The following is a 22603-nucleotide window of genomic DNA, read 5'->3' on the forward strand; positions in this document are numbered from 1 at the left end:
ACCCAGCCTTCCATCCCCTAAGATATCTGTCTTTGCCTTCGCTGGCCCTTTCGCCCGTCCCTGATCCCTCAGAGAGACCCTCTGCGGAATACGCCCTCGCCCAGGGTCGCGGAGCAGCGCACTAACATCCTGTAGCTTCGGGACAGTCTTCCGGCTCTCAGCCTCCCCAAGCAAGGCGGGGTTAAGCTCGACCCAGGCGCTCCCCGGCTGCCAGGAGACAGCGCCGGACGCGCCAGCCCTGCGTGATGACGTCAGCGCGCCGCGCGCGCCGAGGGAGGAGCGGGCGCCGTGGGCCGGCTGGCGCGGGGGCTCCGGTAATACGGGCTGGGCGGGGGAGAGGAAGGGGCGGGGCAGGGAGCCCGCCAGAGTGCGGGGTCGCGGTCCGGACCCGGAGCACGAGCCCTAGAGCCTCTCAGCACTCGTCGCTTCTCCTAGCAGACCCCACCGGGCCTGGCGATGGAGTTTCCGGACCTCGGGGCTCACTGTTCGGAGCCGAGCTGTCAGCGCTTGGGTGAGGGGCGGAGCGTGCGGGGGGCGCGGCCCAGCGGAAAGGGACTTTGAACCGCAGGTGGGGAGGGAAGGGTGGGTTCCCAGGCTGGCAATGCCGGGGGGCGGGGCTTGAAGTTGGGGGGGGTCAGGGGCAGAGGGGGCGGGGCCAAGGAGGTAATGGACTTGGGAAGGGGCGGTGTGTCGCAAATAGGATGGTGTTTTCCTTCCGCTGAGTGGAAGGCTTGAGTGAGAGAGAAGGACATCGAGGTCCCCCTGTACCTGCAATCCGACCAACTCTCTGCAGATTTTCTGCCGCTTAAGTGTGATGCCTGCTTAGGCATCTTCTGCGCAGACCATGTGGCCTACGCCCAGCATCACTGTGGATCTGCTTACCAAAAGGTGAGGGGGCGATCCTCAGGGTGAAAACGGGCAGATGGAGAATGCGTGCAGAATCCCCCAAATCCGTGTCTTACATTTCTTCTCCCTTTTGTCTTTCTGAGGCTGTCAGTGCTGGGAAACACTGTTTTTTTGAGTGTTTGTGTTGGGTCCTATCCAAGTTCTTTCAGGACCAGAGATTTGTTGGACTGGGGTGGGCCACACACTGACCCTTGCTCCTTGACTATAGGATATCCAGGTACCTGTGTGCCCTCTCTGTAATGTGCCTGTGCCTGTGGCCAGAGGGGAGCCCCCTGACCGTGCTGTGGGAGAGCACATTGACAGAGACTGTCGCTCTGATCCAGCACAGCAAAAACGTAAGGTAAACATTGTAGGGGTCGGAACTACGGATGCCTGGAAACCCGAACAGCTAGTCAGAGTCTCAGCAGGGACAACCTTCTCACTTCACCTCAGATCTTTACCAATAAGTGTGAGCGCACTGGCTGCCGGCAGCGAGAAATGATGAAACTGACCTGTGAACGGTGTAGCCGAAACTTCTGCATCAAGCACCGGCACCCACTGGACCATGATTGCTCTGGGGAGGGGCACCCAACCAGCCGGGCAGGGTAATTGCAGCCAAGTCTTCTACTTGCCTTTGGGACTATTGCATTCTTTTGGAACTGACTCAAGCTCTGTCGTTACAAATTGGGGAGCTTCAACCATATCCCTGTCGGCTAGGGGAGTCTTTTAGCTTCCTTTTCAAGTGCATGTTTTTCCAGAATTCCCCTCCTGAATTCCTGGGTAAGGCTGGTTCTTGGAGACATGCCAACAATATCTTTCCCTACAGACTTGCTGCCATCTCCAGAGCACAAAATGTGGCTTCTACAAGCACTGTCCCCAGCCCAAGTCGAACCATGCCTTCCTGTCCCTCTCCCAGCAGGTAGGCCTGCCCGTTTCCCTGCTCCCTGTTTTTCCCTTTCACACCTCTGACCTCCACCTCTTCAATGTTTGGTCATAGAGCCACAACCCAGTCTCCATCCTGGACAGCCCCTCCAGTGATTGCTTTGCAGAATGGCCTGGTGAGTTGGGCAGAGGTTGGATGGACAGAAACAAACACACAGAGAGTGAAGTCCAAGGACACTGGTCTTCTTTCTCCCTTTGCAGAGTGAGGATGAAGCTCTGCAGCGGGCCCTGGAAATGTCCCTGGCAGAGACCAAACCCCAGGTTCCAAGGTATGCTACCCTCTTGAGAAAGGGCAAGCTGTGGGCAAGGGTTTGATCTGGAGGGAGGTAGGTGGGACCACTCTGACACAATGCAAGATAATTGCTGGCAACTTGGGCTCAAAATTAAGATGAACTGTATCATCCTTGACAAGTTATTTAACCCATGGAGCCTTCATTTCCTCTATAAAAACGGGGACAATACTAACACCCACCTTGTAGTGTTGCTATGAAGATTGAGATAATCCCCAGCAGTGCTCGGCACCGTGAGGCCCGACACACACAGAGCAGATGTTCAAATTTTAGATCCTACCATCATCCAACTTAAACTGTTCCTCCCTCCCAGTTGTCAGGAGGAAGAAGACCTAGCTTTAGCACAAGCACTGTCAGCCAGTGAGGCAGAATACCAGCAGCAGCAGGTATGAGGCTGGGGTGAAGATGGGTGCTGCAGTGGGAGGGAGGAAGAAGTCAGGGATGGGGGTTCTTCTGAGTGGTGCAGAGTTTTGGAATGGTGGTTGTCCTTTGGTTTTCAGTATGACTCCAGCCCGTGCTGAGCTCTGAAATGAGGGTCGTCCCCTCATTTCCTTGACGTTGCACCCTGTCTTCCCTTCCTTCCCCTCTCCTTGCTCCAGGCCCAGAGCCGCAGCTCGAAGCCATCCAACTGCAGCCTGTGCTAGGGCCCTGGGCTTGGGGAGGGAGGTTCACCTGAGGAGGACTGTGGCCCTCACACCTCTAGGGTACACAGGGAGAGGCGGCCCGGAGTAGCCTGGAGGGCAGAGACAAGCGAGAGTGATGTGGAGGTCGCCCTGGGAGCCTCTGGAAGGCCTTGCTAGTGTTCCAGCTGCATGGGAGAGAGCAGCTAGCAACTGTTGCCTGGTTGGGCCCTCGGTGGATGCTGGCCAGGCCCTGCTGTCAGTCCTATCATCATGTCATCTCCCTTTTGCTGGAGCTGCCCTGACATGGAGTGGGCAGGAAGGGTCCTGGGGAAAATAAAGGATCTTGGCAGTTGATAGGATATACAAGTGGTGTGTTTCTCTCTCCTCTCTAACCTCAAACAGAAAAGCCGCATCAACAATGCTCACCTGACATACGGGTAGAGGCCCACTGCAGTACCCCACCCCACAAAGCCACAGTGATCCTCACACAGGCCACATTTTTATTTCCCCAAAAGGTGTTTTTCTGAAAGGTCCCTTTCCCTTACTATAGCTAGCACCGCACCCCAAGACCAGGATGAAATAAGCTAGGGAAGGGGCGTACATCTTATTCCCTTCTGGGTTAGTCTTTGAGAGGGAAGTGGCCAAACTTTTGTCATCGTTCCATGGTCTGAGGCATAGTGTCTTCAGAGGTTTCTTCCTGTCCCTGCTGCTGCAGCTGCCACATGTCAGCATACACCCCACCTCGGGACAACAGAGCCTCATGCCTGGGGTGAGGAGGAAAGGGAGTCCCAACCATCAGTTTTACCCCAAGGGTCCTTGCCGCCAGCCCGCAGAGAGGATGGGATGGGCAAGGGAGGTCCCCTCCAGAAGCCTCTGGGACTTCACGCCCCCTTTCCTGGAGCTCTCAATTCAGAAGACCTGTCCTTTTGATCTATGTCTCTTACCGTCCCCTCTCCACGATGCAGCCATCCTTGATGACGAGGATCTGGTCAGCATTGACCACAGTTGAGAGCCTGAGAAGTCAAAGATCAGTTGCCTACTACCCCACCCAAAGCGGCCACACTGCCAGCCGCCCCAGGCCTGTAGTCCTGTACCTGTGTGCCACTACGATGGTAGTGCGGTTGGCACAGACTTTGGCCAGAGAAGCCTGGATGGCCCTCTCATTAGATGTATCCAGCGCTGACGTTGCCTGTAGAGAGGGTCCAGGTAAAACTGTTCCTGCCACTCAAAACCCCAATGGAAGGAGGAGGCAGGCTGCTGGCTGAGGCCTCAAGAATATACAAGAGCCTTGTTTGGGCTTGAGAACTGTAAAGTGTGTTTTGTGAGACGTGGATTCATGATATCTGTTCTAGGTGGGGACAGTGCCCAGCAGGAATGGCTTGAGCATACATAAGGGAGGAAGGAGGGGAGGAGACCCAGGGCGCACCTCATCCAGCAGAATGATGTCCGGAGCCTTGAGGATGGTGCGGGCAATGGCGACGCGCTGCTTCTCCCCACCGCTCAGCTTCAGTCCCCGCTCACCCACCTGTGTCCTGTACCCTGTGGATATTACCCACCACACGTTTCTTACGTGGAAGAAACAAGAAATGGAGGGAACAGGGGTCCGAGATTAACAGGACAACACCAGGAGGGGAGGGGACTCTCTGCAAAGGAATCTTACCTTCAGGGAAAGCCATAATGGCATCATGGATGCCTGCAGCCTGAGCAGCAGCCTCCACCTCATCATTCCCAGCTGTGACACGGCCGTAACGGATATTGTCAGCGATGGTGTCATTAAAGAGAACAGTATCTTGGGGCACAACTCCAATGTGAGACCGGAGAGAGGCCTGGGTCACCTAGGGCCAAAAGACCACACAATCTGCCTTGTGAGATACCCCCAGGGCCTGGGAGGGAGGGTGGGCTGGCCAGAAGCACATGGGATAAGAGGCCCTGTTAAGAATCCCACCATCACTGCCCCAGACCTTAGCCGTGTGGGCAAATCACTCCTCTGTGTTTCCCCATCTTCTCTTCCTGCTTCACCAGATTGCTGCCAATGTTTGGTTTGGTTTTGGGATAGAGTCTCACTCTGTCACCCAGGCTGGATTGCTGTGGCAAAATCTCGGCTCACTGCAGCCTTGACCTCCTGGGCTCACGCAATCCTTCCACCTCAGCTTCCTGAGTAGCTAAGACCACAGGTGCTTGCCACTATGTCAAGCTAATTTTTAATTTTTTGTTGAGATGGGGTTGTCGGGATATGCTGCCCAGCCTGGTCTCAAAATCCTGGACTCAAATGATCCTGCTGCCTTGACCTCCCAAAGTGTTGGGATTACGGGTGTAAGCCACCACACTTGGCTATAGAAGATCTTTGTACCTTTGTTTTTGTGTGTGTGTGTGTTTTTTTGTTTTGAGACAGGGCGTTGCTCTGTCACCTAGGCTGGAGTGCAGTGGCATGATCACAGCTCACTACAGCCTCCTGGTGGGACTACATGTGTGCGCCAGCATGGCCAGCTAATTTTTGTATTTTTTGTAGAGAGGGTGTTGTGCCATGTTGCCCAGGCTGGTGTTGAACTCCTGGGCTCAAGTGATCCACCTGCCTTGGCCTCCCAAAGTGCTGAGATTACAGGCATGAGCCACCTTTGTAGCTTTTATGGCACCACACAAATCCTTCATAGGACTACTTTACTTGTGTGACTGTAGGTTATATCATGCTAGAATGGCCCTATTTTGTTGCAAGGGTGACATCTACTCTCTCTGGACACCCAGCCCTTATCATTCCTCCACACACAGACCCCTAAACTACAGTCTTCTCCTGAGCAACCTTACCTGTGAAATGTCCTGCCCGTCTATTCGGATGCAGCCAGAGCTGATGTCATAGAAGCGAAACAGCAGGCGCAAAATTGTGCTCTTCCCTGCCCCAGATGGGCCCACCTGTTGCAATGGAAACAGTGGAAAAAATCTCAGGGCCACTGGCTTTTTTTTCTTTTTTTTTGAGATCGAATCTCACTGTCACCCAGGCTGGAGTGCAATGGCACAATCTCAGCTCACTGGAACCTCCGACTCCCAGGTTCAAGTGATTCTCCTGCCTCAGCCTCCCGAGTAGTGGGATTATAGGCGCCCACCACCACGCCCAGCTAATTTTTGCATTTTTAGTAGAGATGGGGTTTCACCATGTTGGTCAGGCTGGTCTCAAGCTCCTGACCTTAGGTGATCTGGCCACTTAAGCCTCCCAAAGTCCTGGGATTACAGGCGTGTGCCACCACACCCGGCTGAGGCCCACTGGCTTTTAAGGTTCCCTCTCCAAGAGGTCACCGATGTCCGTGGAGGCTGCACCATTCAATCCTGTTGCCTGTCGTGACTGGGCTCTCTGACTCCACACCCTGGGTCACGAGCTACCATGGGCACTGAATGAGGGAAGCTTGAGGCATCTGGGCCAAGTGGCTGAGTCTCCTCTCACCAGGGCCAGTGTCTGTCCAGGCATCACAGTGAAAGACACGTCCTGCAGAGTCTCCCGCCTGCAAGGAAGGGTGGTTGCTCAGCAGGCGCCTTCCATCACCAGAGCTGCTAGTAGGCCCTGCCCCTCCCCTGCCCAGGCTCTTTTCCAAAAGCAGGGATTCAGAGCAGTGAGAGGCAGGAAGGCAGTGTGCAGAAAAGCACAGAAAAGCAAAGGAAGGCCTCACCCATCGGCGTAGCTGAAGTGCACGTTCTCAAACTCAATTCGGCCCTTCTGAAAGTGAAGGGGCCCTGCTCCAGGAAGGTCCTTCACCTGGAAGGGCACCACCCATGTGTGCTGAGGTTCTCAGCTTTGTATTTTCCAAGCACAAGAAACACCACACAGCTCCTCCTTCCCCAAATCCTACTCCTCTCCTTTCACTCACTTCTGTCTCCTCTTTAAGCAAGTCAAACATGTTCTCCATGTCAATGAAGTTGGTCTGGATCATCCTGCAAAAAGGTGCTGGTTAGGACTTCTCTGAGTAGCCAGGAAATAGTAATGTGCCCTGGACAGGTGAGGGCCAGGGCTCAGATTACCTGTAGTAGGTGCCAAACCAATTGAGGGGCATGTACAGCTGGATGATGTAGGTACCAAAGAGCACATAGTCCCCAACCTGTGGCGATCAAGGAAGCGGACCACGTCACGGGAGGCCTGCAGGCTGCTCTTCTTGTGTCACCCTGCCCACTTCCTAGCCAAGAGCCTGGTGGCCCAGACACAGGCCCCAGGCCCCCTTTTCCTTGTGCCCCACTCTCTCATCCAAGATCCTGCCTCACCTGTAGTTTCTGCTCACTGACAAAGTATGCACAAAGCAGGGAGCCGGCGAGGAGCCCAAGCCCAATCACCAGGTTCTGGGTCTGATTTAGTAAAACCAGTGAAGCGCTGGACTTCCACTCCAAACCCTGAGGGCAATAACACAGGAAGAGGAATGTCCTATACACAATGGCCATCAGTGAGTCCAAACCTGGGCCCAGGCCCCTTCCACCCCAACACTCGACTATTACTCCTGGCCCTGAAAATTCTACCAGGCCAGGGCATTATTCTCTGGAGGCCTCAAACTAGCATCCTCACCTGATATTTGATGATGGCCTCTCGATAGCGTTCCACTTCATAACTCTCGGCGTTGTAATACTTCACCTGATGAATTCAAACCAAAATTATTTGGCATGGGCACAACACATGGCACTCGGGTCATTCCCCCCAACTCTCAGTCCTCCTTCCTTATTTCAAACATCACACAAACATCACACCCCCAGCTCTCTGTCAGCCCCAGTGGTCCTAGCCACACTCCTCCACATCTCCACACCTTACACCACTGCCACTGGGGCCTCTGTTACCGTCTCAAAGTTTAGCAGAGAGTCCACTGCTCGTGCCCGGGTAGCATTTTCCTGTGTGTTCATAGCGCGGCGAAACTTGGTTCTCCACTCAGTGACCACAATGGTCAGGGCTGGCGGGTGACAGGATGGGGAGCAGAATAGGACATCGTCCCCAAAAGCAGAGACCAAATGTCAATGTCCACTACCTGCCATGTACACACTAAACCTATGCTCAAGCCCAGAGACCCAGATTCCACAGGGAGGCATCTCTGCAACCTGCACAAAGCCTCATGTGCAGAAAACGCTTTTGGTAAACAAATGAAAGCAAGCTGCATCTTGTTACACAAATGAGGCTTCCTTGACCTGTGTCCACAGTGCAGACTTAACGTGACAAGAATGTCCTTCCCCAGCCCCCTCAGCTAGATTGAGCTAAGGTTTGATTTGATAGAAGAGACCCGCCCATCACATGAGGAGCACCAGGAGCCCATTCAAGTCCACCAATCCAACACCTCCCATAGGTGGGTCACTTGAGTGGGGACAGAGCTCATGGCCAAGGGAGTCTCTGGATAGTTCACGGAGATGGTGTCACCCAGCAGCACTCACTGAGGTAAAGACTCATGCACAGGAACACAATGAGGCCAAACCAGGCGTTGAAGAACATGCTGAAGTAGATGATGCCAATGACGATGTCGGCCAGTGTGGGGATGACATTGAACACCAGGTAGCTAGGAGGGCAGGTCGAGTGAATAAGAAAGGTTTGGGGGCTTAAACCCAGCAACCCTGCCTCTAGACATTTCAGGGTAGCGTTTTATTTTCAAGCAACAGACTGGAACCAGTCTTAATTGATTCTACCCTCAAGAGGTGGGTGGCTAAATCAACCATGCCCAAACTACAGAATTCTCTGTATCAATTACAATGAATGAGGGAGACCTTCAGGCATGAAAGAAAAACATATCTCCATAATGTTCTGGTAATAAGCAACTCTGAGAATGATGGCTATGTCACAATACCATTTGTTTTAGCAAAAACCTCCACGATACCATATTAGTTATGTGAGTCTGCATATATAGTATGTATGTAAAAATGCAAAAAAGCAGAACCCAGCCGGGCACGATGGCTCACAGCTGTAGTCCCAGCACTTTGGAAGGCCAGGTGGGCAGATCACGAGGCCAGGAGTTCGAGGCCAGCCTGGCCAACATGGTGAAACCCCGTCTCTACCAAAAATACAACAATTAGCCAGGCACGTTGGTGCACATCCGTAATTCCAGCTATTCAGGAGGCTGAGGCAGGAGAATTGCTTGAACTTGGGAGGCAGACATTGCAGTGAGCAGAGATTACACCACTGTACTCCAGCTTGGGTGACAGAGCATGACTCTGTCTCAAAAAAAGAGCAGAACCCAACATACTAAACAGTGGGAAGCTCTGAAGAAGTGAGGGCAGCTCGAAAGAGATTTGCCCTCTGCCTGCATTACCTGAGTTATTAGGAGGGCATGTATACAATAATCCTATGATTTAAAAAACACTAAGGTGGGAGGGGCAGCTCCTCAGGCAAGGTCTGTTCTCTTCCTCCTACAGGCCCCTCTCCCTGCTTCTCTGGCTCCACCCTCCCACATGCCATTTCCACTGGGGTGGCACCTGAGCAGCCCTGTGACACTGGATGTGCCCCGATCCGCGATCCGCAGCACCTCCCCTGTGCGGCGCCCCAGGTGCCAGAGCAGTGAGAGCTCGTGCAGGTGGGAGAAGATGCGCAGCTCCACCCGCCGAGACGTGAACTGCTGCACCCGGATCCACAAGAAGGTGCGCAGGTTGCTCACGAAGCCTGTAGGGAGCCAGGGGAGGCCTCAGTAGGGCCTGGGAGCTGAGGGATGTCAGCCCAGCACCAGGAAGTGAAAGGTCTGAGAGCACATGGGGGCTGGGGAGGAATGCTGATGGAGGTGGATGGTGAGGGAATGCCTGTGGGAAGGGACTGTACCTAGCAGGGTGAGGGCGGAGTCTCTCATACCTGTACTGCCAGTGCCACCCCCCTGGAGGAACTTGAGGAAGACGTAGCTGGTAACAGTCCAGGCCAGAGAGCTCCAAGGTGCCTTCTCAGTCAGCAAGTTCACTGTGGAGAAAATGAGTCAGAGCCCACTTATGGCACCCAGGACTCTCTTCAGGCAAAATGGCCCCAGGTACCAGCCACAGCCTCTTTCTGACCACCCAGCTCTGTCCCACCTCCCTAGGTAAGGACCACCCCAGCCACCAAACTGATGAAGGACCAGCACACTGAGCTGGTGCTCCTCCTGCTCACCAATGTTCCTATAGAATATAGGCACCAACACATTGAGTGCCCTTTCCAAACCCATGAGCCCCAGGCAGATGAGCACCACCAGCTGCAGAGCTGGACTCCCTCGAGGCCACAGGTAGCCACTCAGGAGGCGGAGCTTCCTGCCAAAATCTCGCCAGGTAGACTGTTGGGCTGTTGACTGAACCTAGGATGGTGAAACACATAGGAGGGGAGCTCAGAAATCAAGCAAGTGCACTAGCCAGAAACCCATTAGGGAAAAACATATTGGGTTATAGCTCCCAGGTATCTCAGACCCACAAGTGATCCTTGATGGGGTCAGAAAAACTAAGTTGCAAACTGATATTTGGAAAAGAAGCATTTCATTTTGCAGGGAAGGAATGATGACAGGGAATAAAATGAAGAGACTCTAGGATTCAGAAACTGAGGTGAGGCCTGGTGCAGTGGCTCATGCCTGTAATCCCAGCACTTTGGGAGGACGAGGCAGGTGGATCACCTGAGGTCAGGAGTTCAAGACCAGCCTGGCCAACACGATGAAACCCCATGTCTACTAAAAATACAAAAATTAGCTGGGTGTGGTGGTACACACCCGTAATCCCAGCTACTTGGGAGGCTGAGGCACGAGAATTGTTTGAACCCAGGAGGCAGAGGGTGCAGTGAGCCGAGATTGCGCCACTACACTCCAGTCTGGGCGACAGAACAAGATTCTGTCTTAAAAACAAAAAGAGGCTGGGTGCGGTGGCTCACGCCTATAATCCCAGCACTTTGGGAAGCTGAGGCAGGCGGAACACGAGGTTAAGAGATCAAGACCATCCTGGCCAACGCTGTGAAACCCTGTCTCTACTAAAAATACAAAAATTAGCTGGGCATGGCGGCATGCACCTGTAGTCCCAGCTACTCAGGAGGCTGAGGCAGGAGAATCGCTTGAACCTGGGAGGCAGAGGTTGCAGTGAGCCGAGATTACGCCACTGCACTCCAGCCTGGTGACAGAGCAAGACCCTGTCTCCAAAAAAAAAAAAAGAAACTGAGGTGTACCTGGCTCCTTTCCACATCTTGGTCCTCTTCATGAACCTGCAATGTATAGGACTGGGGACGAAGTCCAGGGGCCCAGAGACCCAGGACAAACAGCCCTCCAGAGACCACATACCGCAGCACCCACAGGCTAAACTGAACCTAGAAGGAAATATAAGTGGAGAGAGTATCATTGAGAATAAAATTTCATTGTATTACTACTTATAATAGGGCCAGGGACTGGTGTCAGGAACACATGCAGCACTTACAGGCTTAAAAAAAAAAAAAAAAAAGCAAAACCACAGTGACTCAGCAAAGGCACACCCCACCAGCTGGCTATCAGCTCCCCGCAGGACTCAGCCCCTCCCTTCTCCCTTTGCTTAGAGGCATCCTAAAGCCTGGAAGCAGTGTGACTGGACAGGCAGTGCTTTCTCCCAGGCCCGGCCTGCAGAGGCTTCCCCCTCCCTACAGAGTCCCTCACCTGCTGGCCCAAGTCCGCCCTTGCCCACCACCACTGTGGGCTGTTCCAAGACACCAGTGCCAAGTTTTCGGCTGCAAACGCCACAGTCCAGAGAAGCAGGAGACCCGGGCTGTGCCTGAACTTGATCCAAATGCCCATTGCCAGACGCTGCCGTGCCTGGCTCCGCTCCACGACGAGCAGCCACAGGCCACAGGCGCCGGCCAGAGTCTCCAGCACGGAGGCCAGCAGTAGGTAGCTTGGCAGTGGGGCCCCCCGGGCAGTGCCCACCCGGCCAGCCAGGCCGGCCAGGGGCAGCGCCACCTGAAATGTGGCCAGAAGCAGCTGCAGCACGTAGGGAGAGACGCGAGGGCCGGCCCCCCAGGACAGCGAATCAGTACCAGCGGGCCGCTCCCGGGGTCTGCAGGGAAGAGCCAGCACCAAGGCCAGAGCCCCCAGCGCCATCCGCGTCGAGGGCACCAGCGTGAAGAAGAAGCAGGGGCTCAGGCCATCCTGCATCCAGGCCGGACCCACGGGCCCTTCGGCCTCGCAGTAGTTGCCCACAGTCACCATGGCAATGCGTGGACGCCGGCCAGGGCTAAGGGCACTGCGGGACCAAAGGACGGGACTGATCACTCGGAGAGGGGCGAGGACATCCGGGTGCTCGGCTCACGTAGCCGCTGGGCGCTAAGCTGCGGGGGTCCCGGGAAGGGACGCACATGGACCAGGCCTCACTGCCCACTCCCCTCGCGCACGCGCCGCCGCCACGCACTCACGCAGGGCACGTACGCCGTCTGAGCCCAGCCCCGCTCGCTCTGGGCCTGGGACCCTTCCGCCGACTGCAGGCCCACGGGAATGCTAGGTTTTGGACTCGCACCGAGCTCCACAGCTGTAGCCCCGCCCACATGACCGCCCCCAGCCCCTACCAGGGTTCCCATTGGCCAAATGTCTCCGAAGGGGGGCGGGGGAAATGGTGCACGCGAGGAATGCAAAATAGAGGGGCAGAGCCGGCTTGTTTACGTGCTCAGAGAGGGAAATCTGACCACCACGTTCGGCTGGAAACCTCCACGGAATCGTGGCTTGGGGCTGGAAACAGACCTCCACAGAACCGGGGGTCGGAAGCTGCCCTTCCGCCAGCCGCCTAGCTCAGCGTATCTGAGCAACGGCCTAAACATAACTTTCTTCTAGACCCCGGCCGAGTCCATCCCATTTCTCTTGTTCCCAGGATTCTAGCCGCGCGAGACAAGAAGAAGTCTGGTCAAACTCCCTTTTTATTAAGGGTTATCAAGCTGTACACGGTCCGTACCCTGCTCCGCTCCGAGTTCGGGCAGCGCAATTCACCACTCTCCCAAAGCCGGACCACAGCTGGGTGAGGGGTGGGACAGAGTAGGAGCAGTCCCAGCATGCAGTGCAGCAGCCCAAAGCCTCGGGCGAGGCATCGCCCTTCATCCCCCTCCAGGGGACAGCGAGATGCGGGCCAGAGCTCTCTTGCTGGGACGTACACAGCTGAGGTCACCCTCCAGCCCGGTATGTCCCATGTGCAGGTGATGGGGGATACGATAAGCAGCAATGAGGGCCCAGGAAGACCTTAGTCTCCTGGGGGCCCATCCTAAAAGTTGGAAAGGGCAGCAAAGTATTTCCATCCTGCTCCTACAATTTAGAAACCTTCTTTCTTAGTGTCAAAAGATAGCGTTGAGGGGAGCTGGAAGCTAGGGCCTTCACCCCAACGCAAAGCAAAAGCCGAACGGAATGGGAGCAAGCAAACAGAACAGGAGCAAGCAGCACACACAGGCCAGTGATGTGCAGGAAGCGGAGAGAGGTGAGCCGGTTGCAGCACTGGGCGAGAACTGCGGGTGAGGTAAGGGCCACAGCCTGACCTGCTCATCTATTGAGGGGGCTAGGGAAGGTTGCAGGGGTTGAGGGTCCAGGCCCAACTTCCCCACTCCACAGTTGGCACAGGTTCTCCCTGCTTGGCAGCTTCTGTGGTGGGCAGCCCTCTGGAGACTTGCAGGGGTAGGTGTAAAGGTGGCAGTACTGGGGCTGGGCTGGGGACCGGTTTCTAGCACCACACTCTGAGCCAAGGGGGTCCTGGGGATGAGGCTAGAGTCCTGTGTGCCCTCGGTTCCTAGGCCCCAAATTCCTCTCCTGGGGCTGTGGCAAGCGCCCAGTGTTGGCACCTCCATTGGCCAGGCACAGACACACAAACACCACACACGTGGGGCCAGGCAACACTCAGAGGAGCCCTCCCATGGCGGAAAGACGGGATGGGATGGCAGGGCAGCGGTGGCCTCCATCCTGGGCCATAGGAACCCTGCTCAGCTTTGTCTATACCTGTGGAGAGAAAGGGTTGGTAACAGAGATAGTCTTCAGCTACTGGTTGATACCTGCTAGCCCCATAGAAACCTAGAGATAAAGGGACAGGAAAGGTTGATTCCTGGGGAGGTAAGGAAAGGAAAAACCAAGCCCTGCAGAGCAGTTGAGAAAAGAAGGGGTAGTGTATTTTGGAGGGGAGGGTACAGAATCTCTGCGTGGGGGTGGGGCATACCTTCCTTCCCCTGAAAGGCTGTTACCTCACCCTGTAAGTTACTACTTCTGGCACTTGTTCCTAGGCCCTGGGGCCCTTACCTTGTGCACCTGAGGGGGTAGCTCATCCTCCGAGCCCTCTTCGGGCACGGGCTCAGGGTGCCTTGATGCCGACTGCCCATCTTCCGCCCACCCTCCAAGAGGCAGCCGAGAGAAATGAGAGGGAGCCCGGGGCACTGTGCCAGGATCTGGAGGCAAGTAAGAGTAAGTATACTCACAGAAGGAACACAAGAATGAGGAACAGGCTGGGGGCTGCTTGGGGGGGTAAGTCTTTGGGCCTGGTCCCTCAGACCACTTTCCTCCCCATGAGAGGCCCTGGAAGAACTACTCTTCCCTGCAGCCTGTTTCCTTCTATACCCCCAACTAGATACCTGTGATGCCACCGTAGCGCCTCTGGAAGCCCCCGTGCAGGGCGGTGGTCTCGGGAGCTCCAGGCCGGGGTGCTGCACAGGGATAGCTGGCAGAGCGAGGGATAGACTGGGGGGCCCGGGCGCCCTCGCCCCCTTCATCAGGGGCACTTTCTCCACTCTCATCACTCTCCCGGCGGTGCCATACATGCCGCTCAGGTTCGGCCTGGGCCTGCTGCTTGTGGAGCTGGAGAAATGGGGGGCTCATTAGTGGGGGACAGAAGGATGTCCATCTGAAACAGCTGCCCTCCAACCTGCTATCAGTCTGTTCCTGCTTTATCCCTTCCCTGAGAATCCTTGCCTCAGAGCACCTATTATGTTAATAGTGTGTAATATACCTCTCATCTTTGCAGGTTACATTCACAGCAGATCCCCCGAAGAAGCCTGTGTTGTAATGGCCCTCATTTTACCTATTCATTTGATTCAAGAACAAACCGACTGATGGTCTAAGGGCCAGGCACTCTTTTAGGTGTGCGGAGACAGCAGTGAACAAAACAGACAGAAATGCCAGCCCTTGTGAGGCTTATATACTGGTAGAGGGGATATAGAATAAGTAAATAAATAAGGAAAAAGCACAGTATGTCAAATGGTGCTAAATGCTATGGAGAAAACTAAGACAGGAAGACTCAGAAGGGTGGGCAAGGAAGCCTACTGAGAGTGATCAGAGAAAGTCTCAGGGAAACGGCAGCTGCAGAGACCTGCGAAGAAGAAGGAGGAGGCCATCTGGATATCCCAGGGAAGTGGATTCTAGGCAGGGGAAACTGCAAGCGTGTGAAGGCCCTGGATGAGAGCACGCTTGCTAAAAAGGATATTAAGAAAGTAGATACGGGATTGGGGGTGGCAGAGCAGGTAAATGGCAGAAAAGGGTTTGGAACCCCAGTCTTACTTCTCCGCATCTAAACCCTCCACTCTGTTTTTCAGCTGCGTACTCACCTGGTGCATATAGAGGGCATGCAGGCTCATCTCTGTGGACGCGTATTCCGACAGCATCAGGCTCTGCAGCTGTCCTTCCCACACGCTGCTCCCGGAGCTGGCTGTCCTGGCATCCACCCTGTCTCTCCCAGTACAGACAGACAGCAGCTGTGAACTTTTCCAAGACCCACACAAGCTGCTGAGGGCTGCCATGCCCTCCCATCTTGGCCCCCATTTACTCACCCAGAGCCTGTCATGGTGCTGTGCGCCCGGCCTGTGGGCGCCTGCACGGGTTGCAGCGGGGAGAAGGAGCGCAGGGCAGAGGCCACTTCAGCCCTGTGCCTGGAGCCCTGCAGGTCTCTGGGCAGTGGAGGGCCCCGGCAGGATGAGCCAGCTACTACATTTGCAATAAGGCTCAGGGGCTATGAAAGAAAGGGGTAGGTAGAATTCTTAAGGAACGAAAAAGGCCTCCGGGGTCCCGTAGTATTCTGTATCTCAGGCCCCAGTGGTGCATACTGAAGAGACAGAAGGAAGCCTTCCACCCCATGCCCGGTCCTCAACTCCCAGCTCCTGAAGTCCACTCTGCCCATCATCTCCCAGTCCCCAGGAACACACCTCAGACTCAGATTGTAAGGACTGGATAGACGTAAAGAGGGCATTTTCAGGGAGCAGACCCCCTTGGGCGAGGCTAGCAGCTGCTCCATCCCGCTGAACCTGCTCCTTGAGGAAGCCTAGGAAGGCTGTGCTCTCACGCGGTGGCTGCCAGCCAGGGTTGGTGATGGCAAAGTGCATGAGTGACAACTCTGTCTTTCCATCCTCGGCTTGCTGGTACACTGAGGCCTCTGTCTGCCCAGCAGACAGCCACTGCACAAGGAAGAGCAGAGTAAGCAGGACTGTTCTCTGCCAGGAGCCTTCCTGCACCTTTCCTGTTAGTGGAGAGGCCTTACCCTTGGAGGATGGAAACCACAGTGCATTGTCAATCTTTCCCAGGGGCCCTGGTGCCCCCCACCCCAGGCGGGGCCGCATGCTGAGCAGTTACTTGTGTTGTGCCTTTCTCAAGGGAGCTTGGCCAAGGGTGCAAATTGGCTGAAATCCAGCCCAGGTTCCCAAGCAGTGTGCCCCTGGTATAGGATTGCCTTTGTGTAACTCAGAAGAGGTGTCTTTTTGTGGTTTTCCCAAAGACACTGTATGTTCCAGCATTATCCCTGGCCACCTGGCTCCTCCCTCTCCCAGTACCTGGGGATGACCATGCTGGCGAACATCCATCTGAGCAAAGGAGCAGGTATCTCCCACACCAACGACCTCCACGGTGAAGTTTCGGAAGAAGTCTATAATCTCCAGGGCCCGTGGGCGCAGGCAGAAGATGAGGATGAGGGGTGTGACAATGGGGCTCAGCAACTCTTCCAAAATGAACACCTAAAAGGGCGGGACCAAGGTCACAAGTGAGCAGGAGAGAGCCCAGCCCTCACCACCAAGCTACCAGCCAGTCTCTAGCAGGCCCTAACTCCAACTCCACTCACTGCCTTGTACTGGAAGAGCTGGGCAAACTCGTCCCGGGTCTGTGAGCGGTGGGCATTACCCTGCCAGTGGTCAGGCATGTAGTGGATGTGAGCGAGGATCACGCGGAGCAGCTGCTCAGGGCAGAACACCATGTGCTGGTCCGGGATAAAGGACCTAGTGGGATCAGGGTCATGGTGAGATGTAAGCGTTTCCCAGGAATGCTAGATGGCTTGCTCCCCCCCCGCGGCCCTGGCCCACCTGCACACGGTCACGGTGACCCCCAGGAGTGTGACGGTGGTCAGGACGTGTTCCACAGCCAACACATCTTCGTCATAAATGGTGAGGGCAATAAGCACAGCCAGGATGGAGCCAGCGAAGAAGGCTCCATTCTTGGCCAGCAGTGTCAAAAGAGGTGACAAGAAGCAATTCATATACTTGGAGGCGGGCTTGTAGCCACGGTTGAGGCGGGACTGCAGCTCGTGCTCCAGCTCGTTGAAGTGGCGGAGGTAGCAGCGGCCATAGAGTGACCAGCAGCGTGCTCCCAGGGCCCCCGGCTCCCGCTTCAGCACCTCAGCATAGCTGAAGAAGGCATAGAGGATTTGCCATATGAGGATGAGGGGGCACAGCAGGAAGTTAGCGATGCCAATCCACAGGATGCGGTTGCTGAGGCGCTGGGCCAGCTCTAGCCGTTGCCCCCCACGTTTGTACTCGGCCTTGAGGCTCCATTCATTGAGAAACAGAGAGCCAGGTCCCCAGAAGAGGATCAGCTCAAAATTGTACTTGAGGCCACGGGTGAAGAAGACGGCCTCCCCGAGGCCAGGCAGGCGGAAGCGCAGAGGCAGGAGGGATTTGTTAACCAGTGCCACCATGTAGTTCTGGAAACGGAGGATGCGGTGGTAGATGTCCAGTTCTGTCAGCTCACGTTTGTGGATGCAGATCTGGTGCTCCTTCTGAGTCTGCACGATCCGGGCCTGCACTTCCTGCCACGTGCAATACGGAAGGGCAGACTGCAGGGTGAGGTGGGGAAGAGACAAAGTATGGAAGGTGGAGTTGTTGCCTCGACCCCTTTGCCCTGTATTAGAAGTGAGGTTCAGGGGTTGTGAGCTTAAGAGACACTTCCTGACCTGCCAATGACAGATAAGGACAACTGATGCCCAGGTATACACCCATACCTCCCAATACATCTTAGACTATGGGCTAAGTGCCCAACTTCCCAGTCTTACCATAGGGATGCGCAGAGCATGCAGGTAGAAGGAGTGGATCTCCCAGTAGCAGCAAATGTTATAGATGAACTTGATAAGCCGGTGGATCCAGAAGACACCAGCAATGAACAGGATGGTGATAAGGGAGCCATTTTCCTGAATCCTGGTGGGAAAAAAGAAGGGGAGGAGAGGTGGCCCTTGAGGAAGGAGTCTTGGCAGAGACGCTGCTATCCTGAAGTATTTTTGCAAGACTGAGCTTGAGTCAGTTCTGGAGTATGAGTTGCTGCCTCAGACTCCACTCTATTACCCACCTGCTAGCAGAACTCAAGGCTATGGTGTCCTCTTGACTTGCAGCCCTTACCTGGCACTACAGACCTGAGCAGGCAAAAAGGCGTCTGGCAGAGTGACCTTGACAGGTTCAGTAGGGTGAAGACTGTGGTTCACCATCTTGTTGGCAAATAGGATGTCATAGTCCACGCAGCTGACCAGGAAGGTAGTGAAGGCAACCACAAAGAGGAACTGCCTGGAGAGTTGGAAAGAAGGAGTGCAGTCTGAGAGCCAGAGAGGACCCAGTGAAACCCAGTGGGAAGAGAAGAGTCTGGAGGTAGCAGAACAAGACTGGGAACTGGAAGGGCTTGGAGAACTCCCAGTGGGCCCTCTCTGCTCCTCAGCCCCACAGAACTGTCTCAGGCCCACTCTTTGCTCTTAGCCTCAGCTGCCACAGCTGCAGCCTGCTTTCCTCACCTCATGGTAACCTCAGCCACCACTTCTGGACTCTTGAAGGTTTCATCCTGTGGGTCTCTGATCTCCAGTCCCTGATTGCCTTTTGAGGTTGTAGTTAAAAGCCCTTGGGGGAGTTTTCTGATTGAAGGAGGGCTTCTTAGCCCCTTCCCCTTTGGCAATGCTATATGGCTTCTCTCTCCCAGGAGGCTCTCTGCCTAGGAGCAGGCCATGGTACAGCCAAGGCAGAACAGAGGCTTTTCTCTGTGGCTGGCATCTCTGAGACCTCCTGACTGAACAATGTAATTTCCACTGGAGCGTTGAGATGATCAAGGTCAAGACTTGAGTTCTTTTTTCTTTTCCTTTTTTTTTTTTGAGAGAGAGTCTCACTCCGTCATCTGGGCTGGAGTGCAGTGGCACAATCTCAGCTCACTGCAACCTCCACCTCCCAGGTTCAAGTGATTCTTGTGCCTCAGCCTCCCAAGTAGCTGGGACTACAGGCGTGCGCTTCCCAAGTAGCTGGGACTACAGGCGTGCGCTACCACACCTGGCTAATTTTTGTATTTTTAGGGCCTCCCAAAGTGCTGGGATTATAGGTGTGAGCTGCCGCGCCCAACCAAGGCCTGGGTTCTCTTCATGGAAGAGATAAGCCTTGGAAAGCTTTTCTTGTGAGAAAGCTTGGCCGGGCATGGTGGCTCATGCCTGTAATCCCTGCACTTTGGGAGGCCGAGGTAGGTGAATAACCTAACCTGAGGTCAGGAGTTCGAGACCAGCCTGGCCAACTTGGTGAACTCCCATCTCTACTAAAAATACAAAAACAATTAGCCAGGCATGGTGGCACATACCTGTTGTCCCAGCTACTAAGGAGGCTGAGGCAGGAGAATCACTTGAACCTGGGAGGCAGAGACTGCACCGAGCCAAGATCGCACCACTGCACTCCTGCCTGGGTGACAGAGTGAGACTCACTCCATCTCAAAAAAAAAGAAAGGTGAAGCTGTAAGTTTTGGTGCCACACCCAGTCCCTGAACTACAGAGGTTTACAAAGTTTTAGCCTAGGACTGAGTTGTACTGGCAGGTTGGGCCAGGTGTGAGTGCAAGGAGAGGAAAGACTAAGACGTATTCTTTCACCACATCATCTGTCCCTTCTTATACTTACATGAGCTCAAAGATCTCCCCGATGAGCATACATGTGAAGCCATTCTTCTGGTGCAGATTATAAACGTATAATTGTTAAGAAAAAGTGGTCAGTAAAGATAGCAAGTAAGAGCACAGACTTTGGTATCAACACACTCAAGCTTAAGTCCTGGCTCTGTGACTTTCTAGCTGTGTGACTTTACCAAGTTACTTAACCTCTCAACTTTTGTCTGCCCACAGTGGCACATTAGGAATGAATAACACTTATCTCATAGGAGTATTAGGTCTGAGATAATGCATGTAAAGTATTTAACACAGAGCTGACACACAATGAGTCAAAAGATGTTACTTTTTACGATTATTAACATCCCATCAAAAATGAGGCTCGGCTGGGTGTGGTGGCTCACGCCTGTAATCCTAACACTTTGGGAGGCCGAGGGGAGTGGATCACTTGAGGTCAGGAGGTTCAAGACCAGCCTTGCCAACAATGGTGAAACCCTGTCTCTATGAAAAATACAAAAAATAGCCAGGCATCGTGGTAGGTGCCTGTAATCCCAGCTACGTGGGAGAGTGAGTGATGCAGGAGAATCGCTTGAACCCGGCAGGTGGAGGTTGCAGTGAGCTGAGATTGCCCCTGGACTCTAGCAGCAACAGAGACTCCATCTCAAAAAAAAAAAAAAAAAAAAAAAAATGGAGGCTTACCCTTAGAAAGGCTCCACAAATTAACACCACAAAGTAGACACGGGCACACGGATCTTGGTAAATATGGGCTATCATTACTTAACGATGATTTCACCAGCCTCTTTCAGCCTCAGGATGAGCTCCATTCCCCATTCCAGGTATTAGAGTCAAACCTACCCCCACCTTCCACCAGAGACCCGGCTTAGAGAGACACTAATGGTCCCAGAGCTCCAACTCAGAAACACAAAGGATATTCGAGAGAAGAAGAGGTCAAGGTTTTCAATATGGTGCCACGGTGCTGTGGGATAGGAACAGAGATGTCAGAGCTCTGGGAGAACACATGCCCCTTGCTCCCTCCATGGTCTTCCATCAGCTCTCCCTATGGCTGTCATGTCCAAGAACTCACACTTGCTCCCCTCAGCGACGTGCACCAACAGGTCCTCCTCCCCTGGGGGTGAATCACTGTAGGAGGCCTCTAGGCGCTGGTATTCAGTGTCAAACTGCGCCATCACCACCACCCCCTGTCCACCTTGACCACCTGCCAATGAGGAAGAAGAGACCCTGATTCAGTTCTAGCTGCTGCCCACGAGCTGCCCTGCCTAGTGCAAAAAGGAGTAAGAAAGTACCCTTGGGCTTTGTCTCCACTACCAGCCTGCTTGGCTCAGAGGCAGAGAAGTAGTAACACAAGGAAGGCAGTAAGCTCAGGGCTGGGGGGGCCTTAACTCTGGCCAGTCTGGGCGTCTACTGCTACCTTCCTGGCCCAAAGCCAGAATCTGCCCCTTTGTTGGGGGCTGTTTCATCTTCTATTTAATGGACAGAAAAGTCCCTCCCCCACCCATCCTGGAAACCCTGGTCTCCCAAGAGACTAGCAGGTTGGAAGCACTTTGCAAACAAATGTTTGAGAAAAGCACATGGCCCTACCAGCTCCATGGACAGTATGTGCTCCACTCCAGCCCTCGATGCTCTGCAGCTGCTGGAGGAGAAGATGTCAGGCCCCAGAGAGTGGGGAGTGGGGATATAAAGGAACCCAACCCTCCCACCCATCCACACCCCATGAAGAGGAGGCCAAGCATGGGGCAGGAAGGCTGCAGTGAAGAAGAAGCACCCTTCCAGCCCAGGACTACGAGCACTTCCTCTGGCTGCGCTAAACAGGGCCACTCTTCCAACTCCAGAGTCTCAAGAAATAACTTAGGGACCCCATGGAGAATGAATGGGTACAGACCTGAGGCCAGGGGCCCCTCTGGACTATTTCTTCATTGCCCCACCTTAGCCTCAGAAATGACATACTTCTCAAGGTCCACAAAACCCCAAGAGAGTCTTTCCTGAAGAGGACCTTTCTGGTCACCCTTTTCTTACTTCCCTAGCCCCAAAGATCCAGCCGGTGAGCAAACCTGCTGGATGGGAAACCTTGACTGGGTCAGTGTAGACCCCCGATCCTAGGTGAATTTGTGGGTTCCCTAGGTCCTGGGAGCCAGGCATGGTCGTGGTACTCACCTGTCCGTGCAGCCCCTGGGGGCCGTGGATCTTGGCCCAGCCTGGCCCCGGTGGGATTCCCTGGGCTAGTGAGAGTCCTGGCCCTCAGGGAAGTCACCACTCACAGGGTCCGTGTGGACCAGGGCCCGTGGAGCCCCGGCCGGCTGGGCCTGGGCTCAGGGGTTCCTGCGGATGTTGCAGGGATCGAGTCAGCCCTACAGCTGATAGCCCGGGTGGGCTGGCTTGCCTCCCCACATCCAGCCGCGGCGACCGCGGACCGGAGTCCACCTCGCCCCAGGGTCGCCCGGCCCCAGGCCAAGGGCTGGCAGCTCCCAACAGCGGACAACCTCGCGCGCGGCCCCGGCGCCCGCGCGCGCCCTCGTCTGCGCGCGCCCGCAATCAAAACATTCCGGCTGCACGCCCCCGCCCCGCCGGCGGCGCCCCTTCCCCCGTTACCTGCCGCGAGCTCACTTAGGGCTCCACAGGCACCCCTGAGCAAGGCCAGACACGGGCCCTGGGATTCCAATAACCGTCTCACGTCTCACCTCAGAAACAGCGACCCGTGTGATTCCAGAGGCTCCGCCGGCTCGGCTCGGCCCGGCCCGATCCGGAGCGCTAGGCCCGGTGTCTGCCACTCACTGTCACCCGCAGCCAGGCTGGCCAATAAGCACGGGGGGTGGAGACACAACTGCCAATTCTTGGCTTCAGGGATGAGAC

General features: G+C 54.9%; 3 protein-coding genes across 19 annotated transcripts; 1 reads left to right on the forward strand and 2 right to left on the reverse strand.

The window, feature by feature from the left end:
• The first annotated feature begins 249 nt into the window (after nucleotides 1-249).
• Nucleotides 250-4253, forward strand: LOC105481251 (zinc finger AN1-type containing 2B). Of its 7 annotated transcripts, none has more exons than XM_011740704.3 (10): nucleotides 250-314; nucleotides 439-511; nucleotides 794-888; nucleotides 1115-1246; nucleotides 1339-1490; nucleotides 1712-1804; nucleotides 1883-1943; nucleotides 2029-2096; nucleotides 2431-2503; nucleotides 2717-4253. In XM_011740704.3, exons 2-10 carry the CDS (start codon nucleotides 457-459, stop codon nucleotides 2759-2761), a joined length of 774 nt encoding a protein of 257 aa, XP_011739006.1. In that variant the 5' UTR covers nucleotides 250-314; nucleotides 439-456; the 3' UTR covers nucleotides 2762-4253. The 7 variants fall into 7 exon arrangements, with proteins under 7 accessions (XP_011739006.1, XP_011739005.1, XP_011739011.1 ...); XM_011740703.3 differs by having other exon boundaries at nucleotides 257-314; nucleotides 2821-4253; XM_011740709.3 differs by lacking the exon at nucleotides 250-314 and having other exon boundaries at nucleotides 354-511; nucleotides 1115-1241; nucleotides 2821-4253.
• On the reverse strand, nucleotides 3221-12135 carry LOC105481252 (ATP binding cassette subfamily B member 6 (LAN blood group)). Its single transcript, XM_011740711.3, has 19 exons — nucleotides 11299-12135; nucleotides 10842-10979; nucleotides 9813-9993; nucleotides 9525-9626; nucleotides 9158-9341; nucleotides 8126-8247; nucleotides 7544-7653; nucleotides 7278-7343; nucleotides 6983-7108; nucleotides 6746-6822; nucleotides 6595-6658; nucleotides 6397-6482; nucleotides 6174-6231; nucleotides 5543-5647; nucleotides 4401-4575; nucleotides 4167-4279; nucleotides 3835-3929; nucleotides 3685-3753; nucleotides 3221-3504 (listed from the first exon to the last, which is right to left on the reverse strand). The coding sequence occupies exons 1-19, from the start codon at nucleotides 11845-11847 to the stop codon at nucleotides 3393-3395; spliced, it is 2532 nt and encodes an 843-aa protein (XP_011739013.2). The 5' UTR covers nucleotides 11848-12135; the 3' UTR covers nucleotides 3221-3392.
• A 392-nt stretch (nucleotides 12136-12527) lies between these two features.
• On the reverse strand, nucleotides 12528-22566 carry LOC105481253 (autophagy related 9A). 11 transcript variants are annotated; one of them, XM_011740714.2, is made up of 16 exons: nucleotides 22432-22557; nucleotides 21335-21386; nucleotides 20820-20951; nucleotides 20668-20711; nucleotides 19755-19819; nucleotides 18240-18401; nucleotides 17900-18041; nucleotides 16935-17683; nucleotides 16697-16850; nucleotides 16413-16592; nucleotides 15792-16040; nucleotides 15420-15598; nucleotides 15198-15315; nucleotides 14229-14451; nucleotides 13900-14045; nucleotides 12528-13605 (listed from the first exon to the last, which is right to left on the reverse strand). In XM_011740714.2, the coding sequence occupies exons 3-16, from the start codon at nucleotides 20920-20922 to the stop codon at nucleotides 13600-13602; spliced, it is 2520 nt and encodes an 839-aa protein (XP_011739016.1). In that variant the 5' UTR covers nucleotides 20923-20951; nucleotides 21335-21386; nucleotides 22432-22557; the 3' UTR covers nucleotides 12528-13599. The 11 variants fall into 11 exon arrangements, with proteins under 11 accessions (XP_011739016.1, XP_011739025.1, XP_011739021.1 ...); XM_011740723.3 differs by having other exon boundaries at nucleotides 20820-20974; XM_011740719.3 differs by having other exon boundaries at nucleotides 21335-21383; nucleotides 22432-22514.
• Between the last annotated feature and the right edge of the window lie 37 nt (nucleotides 22567-22603).

The sequence above is a fragment of the Macaca nemestrina genome, chromosome 11, assembly GCF_043159975.1.
Source record: "Macaca nemestrina isolate mMacNem1 chromosome 11, mMacNem.hap1, whole genome shotgun sequence".
Taxonomy (NCBI): Eukaryota; Metazoa; Chordata; class Mammalia; order Primates; family Cercopithecidae; genus Macaca; species Macaca nemestrina.

Coding starts and splice junctions, on each gene's coding strand:
- LOC105481251 (XM_011740703.3), top strand. CDS start 457: ATGGAGTTTCCGGACCTCGGGGCTCACTGTTCGGAGCCGAGCTGTCAG. Junction 512..793: donor GCCGAGCTGTCAGCGCTTGG/GTGAGGGGCGGA, acceptor AACTCTCTGCAG/ATTTTCTGCCGCTTAAGTGT. Junction 1,944..2,028: donor TTGCTTTGCAGAATGGCCTG/GTGAGTTGGGCA, acceptor CTCCCTTTGCAG/AGTGAGGATGAAGCTCTGCA.
- LOC105481252 (XM_011740711.3), bottom strand. CDS start 11,847: ATGGTGACTGTGGGCAACTACTGCGAGGCCGAAGGGCCCGTGGGTCCG. Junction 9,627..9,812: donor TATATTCTATAGGAACATTG/GTGAGCAGGAGG, acceptor TTTTCTCCACAG/TGAACTTGCTGACTGAGAAG. Junction 6,659..6,745: donor TGGTTTGGCACCTACTACAG/GTAATCTGAGCC, acceptor ACCTTTTTGCAG/GATGATCCAGACCAACTTCA.
- LOC105481253 (XM_011740725.3), bottom strand. CDS start 20,922: ATGGCGCAGTTTGACACTGAATACCAGCGCCTAGAGGCCTCCTACAGT. Junction 20,712..20,819: donor CGTCGCTGAGGGGAGCAAGT/GTGAGTTCTTGG, acceptor CCTATCCCACAG/CACCGTGGCACCATATTGAA. Junction 18,402..19,754: donor GGGGAGATCTTTGAGCTCAT/GTAAGTATAAGA, acceptor CCAACTCTCCAG/GCAGTTCCTCTTTGTGGTTG.